Source organism: Eutrigla gurnardus (genome assembly GCF_963514095.1).
Source record: "Eutrigla gurnardus genome assembly, chromosome: 22".
Taxonomy (NCBI): Eukaryota; Metazoa; Chordata; class Actinopteri; order Perciformes; family Triglidae; genus Eutrigla; species Eutrigla gurnardus.
In genome coordinates this window covers 1,703,697-1,720,302 of record NC_139933.1, presented here as the reverse complement: position 1 = coordinate 1,720,302, position 16,606 = coordinate 1,703,697, and the positions used below count along the sequence as shown (strand labels likewise).

Here is a 16,606-nt window from a genome sequence, read left to right as displayed (position 1 = left end):
CGACGGCACAACACAGACGAACAACGTGAGCGTTTAAGGAGAATGCAAACAATTTAATTACAGTATGTATAAAAATAGAATATTCACTGTGTCGTTTGTTTCCCCTGTGAGTGTTGGAAGCAGCATGAGGCAGAACAAATAACACATTTTTTTTTAAACCTTGGTAAAGACAATTGTGTCTGACTGACGGCTAATGAACAAACGCTAATGAATGGAATAAATGTCTCTATAGATATTTTTCACCACTATTTTTTTTGCATTCTGAAAATTTGGAGGAGTGTTAGGAGAAGTGTGCTTGAAGTCCAGGAAGTGTCCGGTTTAGGTAAAGTGAAAGAATAAAATAAAATAGAATAAAATCTTCCTGGAACCCCCGTGGAAGGCTGCCACATGTCTGCACCTTCGGGTGTTCCCAAATGCAGATGTGAGCGCATGAAACGAGCTGATGATCAGCATTTGTGATTGAGTTAAAGGTTTAAATACCCTCCTGCTCTTCGGTCTGTCGAGGAAGAAGAAGAAGAAGAAGGGAAAAGTAGCTACGAGGCTAAACCTCTGCAGTTGTTTTCTGTCATACAGCAGATTATGATGGCTGCTTTCTTCTTCATCGCCTGGATTCAAGTGAAAAACCTTTTATGTGATTTGCTCATAACACAGTTCTTTCATGATCGTCTCCCACTACATGTGTATGAAGTCTCAGAGTGATTCAGGTCGGCTCGTGTTTCTGTTTCCAGCCTCTCTCATCACTCCGTTACCTTTTTTTGCCATGCAGCCAAACCTCGTCGCCCCCTGCAGGCCGGTGGAGGGAACTACTCGTACTCCAGGAACTGCTTGTGGTAAAACAGAAGGTACCTGCAGAGAGGGAAAGTACCATGAGGACATGACTTATAAGAATTAAGCAATGAAGGATGATAAAAAGGTTGTTAGTCGACGCCGTGACCCGCTCACCCTTCACTGTCCAGGACGTCCTTGATGCTCGCCTTGGTGATGATGGCGTCGTCACATTTGAACCACTGGTCCTTGTGCTGGCGGATGAAGGTGGTGTAGTGGCCGCTCTCTAGCGTCCCCTGGTGGTTCACCACTGCAAACAGGCTATACCTGAATCAGGGAAGAAGAGGCTTCATTAATGCTGCAACATAGAAAGCTCAAAAAGCTTTTATTTTGGAGGGCTGCCGCCTCTCTCCGACCAAAACCACCAAGAAGTATTAAGTCATTCTGGATGGAAATGTATGTGCACATCTCTGGTAAAGTTCTACAGATCTGTATATTAAATCAACTAATTGATTGTATGCATAGTCAACATCAATAATATCATTGCAATAAAATGACATCACAGTGTTTCTGTGACAGAACAGCTAAAGTATAGCAGCAGTGCAGGAATTTTGAATGTAACAAACTCGATATTTGACTTGGTAGAAAACAAAAAACATGGTTGTGAAATGAATGAAAAGTGATCAGAAAGCTCTGAATGTGTAATTGGGATCAATGAGGGGAGGCGGGTCTTACTTGTTGTCGTTGTTGAAGGGGTCCACGGTCTGCTGGTACTGCCCATTCATCCTGCTTTCCTTACTGAAAGACACCGCCCAACAGAATCAGCATTTAAAAAACAGAACACATCCAAGTACTCTACAAATCCAAAAAGCATTTAGTGCAGCGGGACTGAGTGCTGCAGCTCACCTGGACGCCATGAAGGGCGTCATGTCCAGCTCCAAGGGGAAGGAGACGTACGTCGTGATCTTCCGCCGCAGTTTGGCTGAATGTTCAAACCTCTGCAAAAACAAAGAAATGGTTATCAGACTTCCTCTCTGATGTGTATATGTATATATATATATATATATACACACACACACACACACACACACACACACACACACACACACACACACACACATACATATATACAAACTTCTTACTTTGAGGTGAAAACAGGCCACGATGGGCAGCTTCTTCATGGTCAGCTGCTTGGTGGACTCCTGGTAACTATGGCAACCGCTGCACTTGATCTTTGCACTGCTGCCGAGGTGCTCCGGCCTGGTGAACCTGGACGGGAGAGGATGGGAGTCAGTGTGTGTGTGTGTGTGTGTGTGTGTGTGTGTTTATCAATATGGCTACTGCTCCCTGACGCTCCGGGGGATTTAGGATTAAACTAACAGGAAGTAGCTTTCAGGGAACTGCGTGTAGAGAGAGTGAAGGGGAGAGAGGAGATAGAGAGAGATAGAGAATGCTCAGACAGACAGAGTAGTAGCGTGGTCTACCTGCGCAGACAGTCTGTGAGCGTCGTGGCTCCGGTGGAGTGACTCTCTCCGTTCAGGACCGATCCGTCTCCTCCGGGGCTCAGAGGCCAGAACGGCGTGGAGGAGCCCGGCAGGTCCAGACTGATGTCCCAGAACGGGTCTATGGTCGTGGAGACGCCACTACAGGGAGACGGGGAGACACACACATCAGGTCTTCATAGGGGAGACACACACATCAGGTCTTCATAGGGGAGACACACACATCTTCATAGGAGGCTCGGCTGGATGTAGACCCATGTGACCTGGATTGAGCGCTTTAAGTCATTCGGTCCATAAATAGTGACTTGTGTGACGTAAGCTGCTCTGTGCTTTGTGGAATCTCTGCAGTGCATTTCCCCTCGGTCAACAGCAAAAGGATGAGTCGGCACCGTGTTCGAGTGAATAAATGAATAAATGATGATTCAGCAGGAGTTCCTTCAGAGAGACCTCCAGCTCCAGCAAAGATAAATACACAAAGCATCTCAACCTGAATGTGTGGAGACCTGTGTGTGTGTTTCTTTAGATTATTATGAGCAGTTTAAGTGTGAACTGTGTTCTGAAAGTAAAATTACAGTTGTAATGTTGTTGGCTGAGAGTATAGATAACGTCTTCAGTTCCAAGGTTAAAGGTGAAAGTATTCTAAATATAACACACACGCAACCACGTACACTTAAATAATGTTGATTTTTGTAGGAAGGTAGGTGTAGGTGTTCTGCTTAATAAAAAGCATCTTGTTGTGATATTTTTATGTTAATTATAAAGTGAATCGTATTTTACTTTTACTCCTAAATGAGACACTCTTCTTTGACCACCAGGTGGAGCTGCAGATCAACTTTACATTCTATGTGAGGGTTTGACTGTTGCTGCAGTGCTCTGTGAGGGGGGAGGGGGGGAGGGGGGGGTCACCTCGGGGCAGGGAATCAGATCTGTGATCAAGGACGGATCGGACGTGTGAAGTGTGTCAGAGTCCAGCGTACTGTAAACCGTAATGACACCGTCGCCGTCGTCTAGGAGACGGTGGCTTTAATCTGCACCTTTGTGTGTGTGTGTGTGTGTGTGTGTGTGTGTGTGTGTGTGTGTGTGTGTGTGTGTGTGTGTGTGTGGTGCGGGTGGATCTCACACACTCACTGGCAGACTTGACAGGTGACGTCAGACTGCAGACCCCCCGTGAAGATCTGGTCGATGATGCAGTTACAGTGGTTCGGGTTGTTGGCTTTCTTCCCGTTGTCGTCTGTGTAGATATAAGGACACACACACACACACACACACACACACACACACACACACACACACACACACACACACACACACACACACACACACACACAGTCATTAAAAGCAATGCTGTGTAACTTCACAGCCACTCTGCTTCTACACTGCAGAGAGAGAGAGAAGGAGAGGAGAGAGGAGAGAGAGAGAGAGAGAGGAGGAGAGAGAGAAGGAGAGAGAGAGGAGAGAGAGAAGGAGAGAGAGAGAGAGAGAGAGAGAAGGAGAGAGAGAAGGAGAGAGAGAGAGAGGAGACAGAGGGGAGAGAGACTAGGACATGCATCCCTCTCTCCTCTTTTCATCCTCTCATCCTCCCGTCTCACCTTCACTCTGCCTCTCCATCATTCTCTCCCTTTTCTCCTTCGCGCCCCTTACGATCTATCTCTCCGATCTTTGCTTTCCGTCGGTGCAGCAGCACCCGATAACGTAATCGCTCCCCGAAAAACGGAAAGGAATCTGCACTTAACGTGATGGAGTGAGGCGTTAACGGAGGATCACTATTTCATACCCGTGAGTGAGTGATGAAGGCAAAACAAGTCCATCAATCTCCATGAAAGAGACTGACGTTTCCATGGCGACAGGAGTCACAACCACAAGCCTATCATTGTTATCTATTGGTCCCTGTCAAGGCAAGCAACCTCTGATTCTGAAAAGTGAAGCCAATGTTGAAGTGCCTGTCATTCTCTCTGCTGGCCACCATGGGGCGACTCCTCTCTGGTTGTATAGAAGTCTATGAGAAAATGGTCCTACTACTCTCTGCTGGCCACCAGGGGGCGACTCCTCTCTGGTTGTATAGAAGTCTATGAGAAAATGGTCCTACTTCTCTCTGCTGGCCACCAGGGGGCGACTCCTCTCTGGTTGTATAGAAGTCTATGAGAAAATGGTCCTACTTCTCTCTGCTGGCCACCAGGGGGCGACTCCTCTCTGGTTGTATAGAAGTCTATGAGAAAATGGTCCTACTTCTCTCTGCTGGCCACCAGGGGGCGACTCCTCTCTGGTTGTATAGAAGTCTATGAGAAAATGGTCCTACTTCTCTCTGCTGGCCACCAGGGGGCGACTCCTCTCTGGTTGTATAGAAGTCTATGAGAAAATGGTCCTACTTCTCTGTTGATGTAATGTAGTTCATGGTTAAGAACTGTGTGTACGTGGGGTCCGACCTTTGCAGTGTCGGTGCAGGACGTCCAGCGCTGCGATGAGGAACTCGTGGGCGTCCTGCTGCTCGTAGCCGGCGAGGTGCCGGGCGTGAGTCCACACCAGGTGGAGGAGACGGAAGGGGATGTGTGGCGACCGATGGCCTGAGTAGAACTGGAGAAAAGGAAGGTGTGTGTATGTGATCCCTCATCCCCCATTCTGAACACATCCTTTCAAAATAAAAGTTACCTCTTGGAAGAGTTGTGACATCTCGCACACCAAACAGGAGTTGCTCTGCATCTCACACTTGTGCCGGTCGGACAGGAAGAAGTCACGCAGCAGCGGAGTGTGCGTCAGCGCCTGGACGATGCAGTTCATGAAGCATGTGTTGCCGAGGTTTATCAGACCTCGCAGGCCTGAGGGGGAAAGAGGAGAGAGGGAAATAAGAAGCAAAAGGATGGGTGAGGGAGGGATAAAGAAAAAACGGGGGAGGACGGAGTGGAAGAGCTGAAGGGAGACGGATCATTTTTCTTGGTTGCTGCTGCAGTCGGGTATCTAAGCTGCAACACACACACACACACACACACACACACACACACACACACACACACACACACACACACACACACACACACACACACACACACACACACACACACACACACACACACACACACACACACACACACACACACACACACACACACACACACACACACACACACACACCCCTGAGGCTGGGAAACCCTCGTCAGATTACAGCAGACCAAACCACACACAGACGAGGGGAGGAGGAGGAGATGGTGAAGGAAAGGAGGAAGAGGATGGAGGTAGAGCTCAGGCCTGTCATCTCCCTACGACTGGAGATGGCTTCAAATATATATTCTGCTGCTTTTCTCTGAAGACACAAAATCAAACCCTCTTATTCACAGGGTTCTTCTCCAAAGTCAAATTCAAGCACTTTTCAAGCATGTCAAGGTGCATTTCCATGCTTTTCCAGCACCTTCCAGCTGTGGTAAACTACATGTTTATATCAATACAATACTCATAATTCAGTCTACTTATACTAATATTTGTTTTGGTCCCTCTGAGATCTCCATCCCATCTAGGGCTGGGTTTAAAAACAGAACAATAATTAATCTTCATATGGATCATTTGATCCCTTTATGCAGCTTCTCTGCGTTGAGCCTTCCTCCACATCGGGAGAGGAAGGTTGTTGTCAAGTTACCGTCAAATTCTCCACGTGCCTAAAAATAAAGTGATATACGATGTACAAACACACCGCAGAGACTCGCCTCGCCTCGTGACAGCTGGACATCCAGAGCAGATCGGCACCTGACCATCACCTCGTCATGTGACCTGGTTCAGAGAGGATTTGTTTCCCTAAAGAGGGTTGCTCTCTCCCTCCCTCCCTCCCTCATTGGTAACAACAACATTGGTATTGAACCTGAAAAATCTCTTTAATCGATATTGAATCGAAAATCAAACCGATTCAGGAAATCAGTCGCGATACCCAACCCTAATCCCATCCCTCGGCCTGACATTGGAATCCAGCTATCTGCAGCTACACACCCATCCTCTCCAACCTCTCACTGCTGTGTGTGCATGTGTGTGTGTGCATGTGTGTGTTCATAAGAGACAACGAGATACGAACCAATTGTACAGTTGGAGGTAATTCTCCTCCTCTTGGGGTTGTGGCGGAGCAGCTCCAGCTCCCTCTTGGTGGGCTCCCACGTCGAGTACTTCTCCCCGATGCCTGGAGCGCACACACACACACACACACACACACACACACACACACACACACACACACACACACACACACGCGCGCGCGCACATGCACACACACGCGCGCGCACACGCACACATGCGCGCGCGCGCGCACACACACACACACACACACGCAGACACACGCACACACGCACACACACGCGCGCACACACACACACACACACACACACACACACACACACACACACGCGCACACACGCGCACACACGCGCACACACACACACACACACACACACACACACACACACACACACACACACACACACACACACACACACACACTCATCATTCATGTGAAACCTTAAGGCTGAGGAGCTGCAACACTTTTTGTGTGTGTGTGTGTGTGTGTGTGTGTGTGTGTGTGTGTGTGGGGGGGGTGGGGGGGGGGGGTCGTACCTTGCATTTTCCAGGCTTTCCTCTGTTCCTCTTTGGCAATCTGCTCCATGTCTTTGTCATAAATGTAGTCTTGGCACATGAAGCAGTAAATCCCTCCGTACAGCAGGTCAATAGCTGGAGGAAGAGGAGGAACATGAATAATGCAGGAGGAAGGGCTGGGAATCAAACACGGGGACACTCTTGTTTGTCAGAGGGCGAAGCGAGTCCGTGAGCCGCTAACTCCTCCGTCTCTCTTTTACTATTCAGGCCACGTTGCCAGGTAGCGGGGCTTATCTGCTGACATATCGGCTATCTGTTAACACCATCGAGGAACGCCGGAGACACGCCGCCAGAGAGCAACGGGGAGTCAAAGGGTTAGGAGGAGGAGGAGGAGGAGGATGATGTAGAGGAGAAGGATGAGGAGCAGGATGAAGAAGAAGAGGAGGAGGAAGATGTGGAGGAGGATGTGGGGGAGAAGGATGAGGAAGAAGAGGAGGAGGAGGAGGAGGAGGAGGAGGAAGATGTGGAGGAGGAAGAAGAGGAGGAGGAGCAAAACAACTCCTTCCACTCCCTTCTCTCCTCACCTGCTCCGTTACCCCTGCAGATAACTGTTTGCTGTTGCCATGACAACCCGCCTGTCGGCTTCTAACTGCTGTCATCCTCTGCAGGTATGGAGCAGTATAACACACACACACACACACACACACACACACACACACACACACACACACACACACACACACACACACACACACACACACACACACACACACACACACACACACACACAGAGGATGGAGGAAGTACACTGAAGTACAGAAGTTGAAGCTAAGGACTCAAGTGTTAGTAGATTAGTAGAATACAATCGACAGGGTCATCATCAGGTAACCATGGAAACGAGAGGATGGAGGCGACGGAGATGAGCCCGACACGAGGCTGCAAAACAGCATTCGCCCAAATAACTGAGTGAGAATGCATAAAACGGTTTGACGAAAGAGATGAGGAGGAGGAGGAGGAGGAGGAGGAGGAGGGGGAGGGGGAGGAGGAAGAGGGGGGTGTAATGGAGGCTCAATTCCACAGGGTTTGTTAGAGACGACTTAATTACCTCCTCACCAGCGTGATGAGATCTGTCTCTTTTCTCTCACTCTATTTTTGCAGCAGCGGATTCGGCGGCTAACCTCATTAAACACACAATTACACTCTGTGGGGGGGAACACACACACACACACACACACACACACACACACACACACACACACACACACACACACACACACACACACACACACACACACACACACACACACAGACAGAGGGGGGTCTTCCTGAGCGGAGCGATAACAGCGAACAAAAGGAGGGCTTCATTAAAAAAAAAAAAAAGATTTCTTCAACATCTGCCAAAAACTCCGTTTGTCACGGACACCCCGAGAGTCTCTGCTGCTGCGGCAGCGTAATTCTATTATTCTATTATGTGGAGAATAAAATAAAGAAGCTGGTATCGCAGCGTTTATTCTTGCAGGATAATGCCTTTGTATTAATATGGATAAATATGCCGTTTACTGTATCGTCTGCTTCCCCTCAAGTCTTTTTTAATGCTTATAACATAATTAAAGCTGAACACACGTGAGTACAATACACCTCTTTGCATCTTAGGCCTCCAAAGCAATACTTCACTGTAAAGCTGTGAACTATACATGAATGTAGTACACATGGCTGACCCCTGAATGCATCGTTGAAATAAACATTTTGGATTATCTCTCAGCTCTTTTAAAGACTGAAGACTTTTCTGTTTGCCTCTGGAACTTCTTGTACTGCTCTGTAATCCGCTTCCATATATTATAATATTTAATATAATAATTTTAACGAGTGGTTCTTGAATGCACCATAATGCGCAAGTCAGTGAAACCATTGCTGTTCAGCATCCATTAGTCATTCATTAGAGGATCCCACTGTTTTTAAGGTTGCTCCTTCACGGCTTATTTTTGGACTTGGACGTTTGACAGATTGTGAGCTTTTTCCCTTAATCAGTTATCGTCTTTAAAAAACACTCATGTGGGGGCGAAACAAACATCTACAAACAAACATCTGGATTATGAAAGTGACCTGATGAGCTGATGACTGGTTTGGGGGATTTTCCATTTGTATTATATGTGACTATTTATATCAGCGTATTTAAGATAAACCTTCCATGAGAAAATATCCACCCATTATTTGCACAAAGTACAACAGACAGCAGTTTACAGGTGAAAGCCATTTCCCAGAGTGCTTCACACTCACGTTGTGAGACTTTGAGGAGCCGTCTGACGGCGTGGGATCAGGAAACACCGACGATGGAGATGCTTTTTTATGATTTCAGGCCCGAGTGTCGCTGTGGGAGTCGAGCGTTCACGGGAGGGAAAAACAGCCGACTGTTCTTGGTGTTCAGAGAACACCCACGTCTTTGTTTCAAAACCGACACACATCCAAATCGTGTCTGTTTGATGCAAATATTTCATTCCGTGAATTGAGAAACAACTTTGTGACGGCGAGCGCTCACCAACAAAGCGAGCGGAGCGGTGGTGAGAAACACAGCGTGGTCGGTTGCATCTCTGAAAATAGAAGCCTACACTCTGCCATTTCGTTTGTGTGATTATTTTGCAGTTGTTTAACAGAGACTAAACTGTGGGAGAGAAAAGAAAGGCACTTTGTTTTAAGGGAGAATATTTCCCTAAATAAAATCCCTGACGTGTTTTACATTCTCTTCTCTGACCTGGAATAATAATCCTGTCAAAACAAGAAGCAAAATCTCATTTCTGTGTTCTACCTCATAAACCCACACTGATTGTTTTCAAGGATTTGGGAAAAACAAGTGAAGATTTACCCAATGAAGTATATTCTTAGCTCATGTAAATGCTTAAATGTTTAAATCAGCCACCGAGGCGGGGCCTTTAGTCCTTAATTAATTAGTAAGTATTCGCTCTAATGGGCTGCATGAGGCCGAACGCACAGGTGACGTTTGAAATCCCCCCGGAGGGGCCGAGCCCTTTAGACTTCAGTGATGCAATCCTGTTGCACAATGTTGCGTGTTAATAAGTCTCTCGGTTGCCCTCCATTATTTTCTGCTTGATTAAAATGCACAAAAAACACAAACCGTGTCACATCTAGGCCAACATATAACCACCTTACAGCTTAAATAAAGGCACACACACACACACGGACGCACACACACACACACACACACACACACACACACACACACACACACACACACACACACACACACACACACACACACACACACACACACACACACACACACACACACACACACACACACACACACACACACACACACACACACACACACACGTTTATGAACGTCAGCGCTTTATGCAATCAAACCAGGCTTCATCTTCATTAACCACTCAGCTGTATAATTAGCCCTTTTCACAGCCTTTGTTTTGGGAGAAGCTGACAGCGTTACGTGTGTGTGTGTGTGTGTGTGTGTGTGTGTGTGTGTGTGTGTGTGTGTGTGTGTGTGTGTGTGTGTGTGTGTGTGTTGAGGAGGCAGGGAACAACTAATTTCAGTAAAAAAGGGGGGTGGGATGACTGCTGTTACACCACCCTTGAAACCCACCTGCTCCACCTGTGCATGCGTGAGAGTGTGTTAACGTACCGAGGTTGTGCCGTTTGCTCTTGGCGTGTTCGTGGATGTGTTTTTTGGCGAAGCAGGCGAAGTAGACGCAGTAGAGGCAGGAGTGCAGTCTGTTGAGGTGGGCGCCGCACATGTGGCAGATGCACGACTTGGCCTGGAAGAGGGGGGGGGGGGGGGCAGGAAAAAGAGATCATCATCACAATTTAATGCACCTTTTAATGTCATGCGCAACCACAGAAGGGAGATCTACATTACAACAGCAGGTCTGACATGTAGGAAGTTATTTGATTATTTATTTTCATATTGTTTAAATCATGGTTACTCGAGACGACCACCAGGGCGGCGACGTGGCTCAATGTCTTTGAAATAGTAGAAGCTTGAAGCTTTTTGGCCGATAGTCGAACCTCGGATTCAGGAGGAACAATGCGGTTTTCGTCCTGGCCGTGGAACACTGGACCAGCTCTATACCCTCCGCAGGGTGCTTGAGGGTTCATGGGAGTTTGCCCAACCAGTCCACATGTGTTTTGTGGACTTGGAGAAGGCATTCGACCGTGTCCCTCGTGGCATTCTGTGGGAGGTACTTCGGGAGTACGGGGTCGGGGGCCCTCTGCTAAGGGCTGTTCGGTCCCTGTATGACCGGAGCAGGAGCTTGGTTCGCATTGCCGGCAGTAAGTCAGACCTGTTCCAGGTGCATGTTGGACTCCGGCAGGGCTGCCCTTTGTCACCGGTCCTGTTCATTATTTTTATGGACAGGATTTCTAGGCGCAGCCGTGGGCCGGAGGGGATCTGGTTCGGGAGCCACTGGATTTCATCCCTGCTTTTTGCGGACGATGTGGTCTTGTTGGCTCCTTCGAGCCAGGACCTCCAGCATGTCCTGGGGCGGTTTGCAGCCGAGTGTGAAGCAGCCGGGATGAGGATTAGCACCTCCAAATCTGAGGCCATGGTTCTCGACCGGAAAAAGGTGGCTTGCTCCCTCCAGGTCGGGGGGGAGTTCCTGCCTCAAGTGGAGGAGTTTAAGTATCTTGGGGTCTTGTTCACGAGTGAGGGAAGGATGGAACGCGAGATTGACAGGCGGATCGGTGCAGCGGCTGCAGTAATGCGGTCGCTGTATCGGTCCGTCGTGGTAAAGAGAGAGCTAAGCCGAAAGGCGAAGCTCTCGGTTTACCGGTCAATCTACGTTCCTACCCTCACCTATGGTCATGAACTTTGGGTCATGACCGAAAGAATAAGATCCCGGATACAAGCGGCCGAAATGAGCTTCCTCCGCAGGGTGGCGGGGCGCTCCCTTAGAGATAGGGTGAGGAGCTCCGTCACACGGGGGGAGCTCGGAGTAGAGCCGCTGCTCCTCCACATCGAGAGGAGCCAGTTGAGGTGGCTCGGGCATCTGCATCGGATGCCCCCTGGACGCCTCCCTCGGGAGGTGTTCCAGGCATGCCCCACCGGGAGGAGACCCCGAGGAAGACCCAGGACACGCTGGAGTGACTATGTCACCCGGCTGGCCTGGGAACGCCTTGGGGTCCTCCCGGAGGAGCTAGGGGAAGTGTCCGGGGAGAGGGAAGTCTGGGCGTCCCTGCTCAGGCAGCTGCCCCCGCGACCCGGTACTGGATAAGCGGAAGAAAATGGATGGATGGATGGATGAAGCTTTTTGCAAACAAATACGAATAGTGTGAATATTTTATTTCCATCCATCCATTTTCTACCGCTTATCCTGTATTTAGGGTCACGGGGGGGCTGGAGCCGATCCCAGCTGTCATTGGGCGAAGGCAGGGTACACCCTGGACAGGACGCCAGTCTATCACAGGGCCGACATGTAGAGACAAACAACCATTCACACTCACATTCACACCTACGGGCAATTTAGAGTCACCAATGAACCTATCCCCATCCTGCATGTCTTTGGACTGTGGGAGGAAGCCGGAGAACCCGGAGAGAACCCACGCTTACACGGGGAGAACATGCAAACTCCACACAGAAGGAACCCGGGCCGACCCGGGAATCGAACCCAGGACCCTCTTGCTGTGAGGCGAGAGTGCTACCCACTACACCACCGTGCAGCCTGAATATTTTATTTAAAACACCTAAACATCTTTTTAATAGCAATATCTTCTTTATTCAAACAACAACTCCATGTGTGTGTGTGTGTGTGTGTGCGTGTGCGTGTGTGCGTGTGTGTGCGTGTGTGTGCGTGTGTGTGTGTGTCTTGTTTCATCATGTTTTCTGGTAGCTTGGCTCAAGGAGCCGCATGCTGGCGATGACATAGACGAAGCCATGCGGTTAATACGTAATCCTAAACTGCAGTATATGATAATGTTGGTTAATGATTAATGCACTCCTCCTATATATTCTGTTTGATAGTTGTGTTGGAAAGATGAGGGCATGACTGTGGATGGAAGGTTCAAACGCATGCAGATGAGACGCTGGCATGAATATGAGGAGGTGAGAGGAAACGAGCAATGCATGGAAGAAGAGAGGAGGGGAAATGAAAATAAAAAGAGAGAAGAAAGGAGAAAGTATGGAGGGCAAAATCTGGCATCAGATTCACCACGGAAGCACATCAGCATGCAGAGTGGACGAGTTGAAAGGATAGCTTGGATCTTTTTGAAGTGGGGGTTGTATGAGGTACTTAGATGCGGCAATATTCGGTTCTGAAAAGTGAAGCTGAGGCTGAAGTGCCTTAAACCAGCATTCTCTCCACTGGGCATCAGGGGGCGACTCTTCTGGTTGCAAAAAAGAAGTCCGATGGCATGGAAGTCTCTGAGAAAGTCTAGAGCTTTGGTCTCAATCTCTAGTTTCAAGTATTCTTCAACTAAAACATTACGTCCATGATGGTACCTTGTGATTGGTCGATACCACGGCGCCGATCCCTCGGCCTCACTACCGTCGTTACCACGCTACCAATGCAATTAGCACCTAGCTGTAAAGTTTACCTCAAATGATTGACGCGATCTTTGTTAACAGCTTCACACCAGAAGCCAGATCCAGTAGGATCCACCCGGAACTCCAAATATGGTCACTTCCTTCACTGGTTGCAAAAATGCTACAAATGACAAACACTGAAGGCTTTAAAGCTGTAATCCACAAACCAAGAGGCATGACGACTTTGTCCACTTCCTTTATACGTCTATAGTTACCGTACGGTATTAAAGCAACGCACTGCTGTGATTGGTCGGTCTGTAAGTGGACTTGTGATGCATTATCCAGCTGTACAAAAAAAAAAACAACTTGAAAATGTCATAAAGCACAAGGTCGTAGAATAAATGACCCAGCATGTCCGAGGCTGTTCTGCTACGTTGACCTGTAACAACATGGTTTGTATATTGAAAGCTAATGTGGCATGAGATACGCATTTAATGGCCTGGATTTTGAAGTGGAGCGACGGTTGCTACGGTGACGTCTGATGGATCACAGCTGCAATCGTTCATATATAAAAAGTCGTACAGCTCCGAGAGCCCAAGGTGACACCTTTTAAATGACTTGTTAGGTGTGACCAACGAGCCGGAACACAAAGATATTAAATGGTAAAAAAAATAAAATAAAATATTCGGCGACTAAGACCATGAAATAAAGAATGGTTGAGGATAAAAAGTAAATATAAAAAATGAGAATTATACATCAAGATCTATTAGAATAGCTGCAGTCTGACAGTCTGTCATCGTTAGAGTGCACATGTGAGAACAGGAATGCATGTAGAAAACATCCTCACAACCTCCGTCGTCATGCCAACAGAAGTCCGACTGCACCTATGGAGGAGTTTAGGATGTACAGCACTCCTGGCTATGTATTAACTAAAGAGGCCACGGGCTCAGTGAGGCCGAGCTCTGTCCATTTCATACTTCTGCGATGTCAGTGACGAGCCATCTGCCGGCGGGATGTTGTCTGAGAGGAGCGAGTAGAAAAGGTAATGGGCTGGAAAGATCCCGGTTATGAAGTGTAAGTGAGGACATTATCTTACTGTCAAGCCAAACGCAACACACATCTGTCTCAGCAACTGTCGGCATCCAGAGGAGGCGTCGAGATGGGGATTAAAGGACTGTTTCCTCCAGTTAAGGCATTATAATAAGACAAAAAGGTGATTAAAACGTGATATGCAATGCTTGAATATAGGGGACCTCCTCTATTGGGTCCATACCATCTAAATCTTATTGTTGTTGTTTTTTTTAAACGAACACTAACTAACAGCAGGGTTATATTAAACAGAAATCAAACTGAGAGACAGTCAGAATAACACCGTTATCTAATAATATCACATGCTTTGGTGGGGGAGTGGACCGATCTGGCCTCAAACGCCAAAACTGTTACTTCTTCATCTTTTCATATTATTTTCTGAATGATTCAAACTAAAAAGAGTAAATGAAGTCATATTTATATGCAACAGCTGTTAGTGTAAAGAGTGAAATATTTCCCTAGTCCGACCTACCTATAAAATTAAATACAACGCCTCTGTGACGCCAGACAAAGAGTGGAGGAGCCTTAAAAACGTCCAAGGTGAACGAATGCTTAGAATTCAATGTGTGTCCGAAGGTCAGTCGACTCCGTCTCAATGTTGATCGTGAGTCGAGGGAGTCTAATGGTCGAGATTGGAATATACTTGAACCAATGAAATTCTCACAGAAATATAATCACCAACTATTTTCATCATCAAGTCATTTTTCATGCAGAAATGTCAGAAAATGCTGTTTTCAGTCCCTCAAATATGGAGACCTTCTTTCCTCTGTTCTATCATAGATGTCATCACATACAACACACATTTCAAGACCTTTCCAAACCTTGGAAACACCACACTAAAATTCAAGTGTTTTCAAGGACACACACACACACACAATGAAGATACAAGCCCAGCATGCTAATGCACAATAAAAAGATGGTTTCTCTTCTCCATGTGAACGACAGAATGACGAACACACACCAGTTAAACCTCACTGATGCTCTCACACACACACACACACACACACACACACACACACACACACACACACACACACACACACACACACACAACATCATCATCATCATCATCATCATCATAGAATAATAGGTGGATATTAAGGCTGACCTGCGGTCTGCTGGTGGAAGGAAGTGGAAGTGAAGGAGCCAATGAAAAGCGGATGCACATCAGCTTTCTAATCTACTGTGCGGCTTGGAGCCGTTTGAAGTGAGCTAACGTCCGTGTGAGGGGGGTCAACGGTCCGGTACGTGCGGGTCTAGGGACTAGAGACTCGGGGGGGACCTGGACCTGGACTAGTTAGCTGACTGGAGAGTGGCATTCTGGGTGTCGGAAGTGTTTATGTTGTGGGTTTTTTTTGGAAGGGCGGGGAGCTGTCCAACACACACACACACACACACACACACACACACAGATGAGCGCGCGCTCACGCGCACACACACACCTCTTGTCACTTGTTACCTTGCGTTTTCTGGTCTCGGCTGAGCCGCTCCACACGAAGCACTGGTAGACGAGCCTCAGGTTCTGCTTCCAGTTGTCCACTTTGAAGCCGTTGACATGGGGGCAGCCTGCCGGACTCATGGTGGTCCTCCTCCTCTGGGCGACAAAAACCGGATCAAATCCACCCCCCTCCTCCTCCCCTCCTGAACGCGAGACCCCCAGTCGAAGAAGCGGGCTTGACTGGGGGGGCTAGCTTGCTTGCCAGGTTCGTTTTATATATCCACCGTTTGCTGCTGCGGTTTCTGGCTAACTGGACATGGTTGCGGTAAAGGAGACACGCGAGTAGTAAACATCAAGTCAAGTCTTTTTTCTTTTTTTTGCGACACTAAATAATATTTACGCTAATCCAGAATAGCGCCGTATTGCGTAGCTCGTCACACACTCGCTGAATTACATGTTAGCAACCTGGCTAAAGTTGGTTAGCACTGGAATTTCAACAGTAGCATACACACAAACACACACACGGTGAGTGTCATCAAGACCCACCCATTCATAACGGTCGACCAATCAGAGACGAGCGCTGCGCGTGATTGGCGTGTGCCAACTTTCTTTCCTTTTTTTTTTGCGACTAAGTCCCGCCTCCGTGAAGTGAGTGTTGCGTTGGGATTGGTGCAAATCCAACGGGGGGGAGGGGGCCGAACAACATCCGCCTGTATGAGGACGTTGATTGGCTGGGACGTAAAATCAGCTGCATTGTAT

The 16,606-nt window shown here is 47.8% G+C and overlaps 1 protein-coding gene across 1 annotated transcript; it reads right to left on the bottom strand.

Annotated features, from left to right (window-relative positions):
* Nucleotides 1–38: 38 nt before the first annotated feature.
* usp22 (ubiquitin specific peptidase 22) lies at nt 39–16,339 on the bottom strand. The gene is made up of 13 exons (XM_084040430.1): nt 15,869–16,339; nt 10,486–10,618; nt 6,852–6,965; nt 6,319–6,420; nt 4,914–5,080; nt 4,691–4,838; nt 3,396–3,498; nt 2,250–2,408; nt 1,908–2,034; nt 1,672–1,763; nt 1,501–1,563; nt 943–1,092; nt 39–846 (listed from the first exon to the last, which is right to left on the bottom strand). Exons 1-13 carry the CDS (start codon nt 15,986–15,988, stop codon nt 804–806), a joined length of 1,521 nt encoding a protein of 506 aa, XP_083896556.1. The 5' UTR covers nt 15,989–16,339; the 3' UTR covers nt 39–803.
* Between the last annotated feature and the right edge of the window lie 267 nt (nt 16,340–16,606).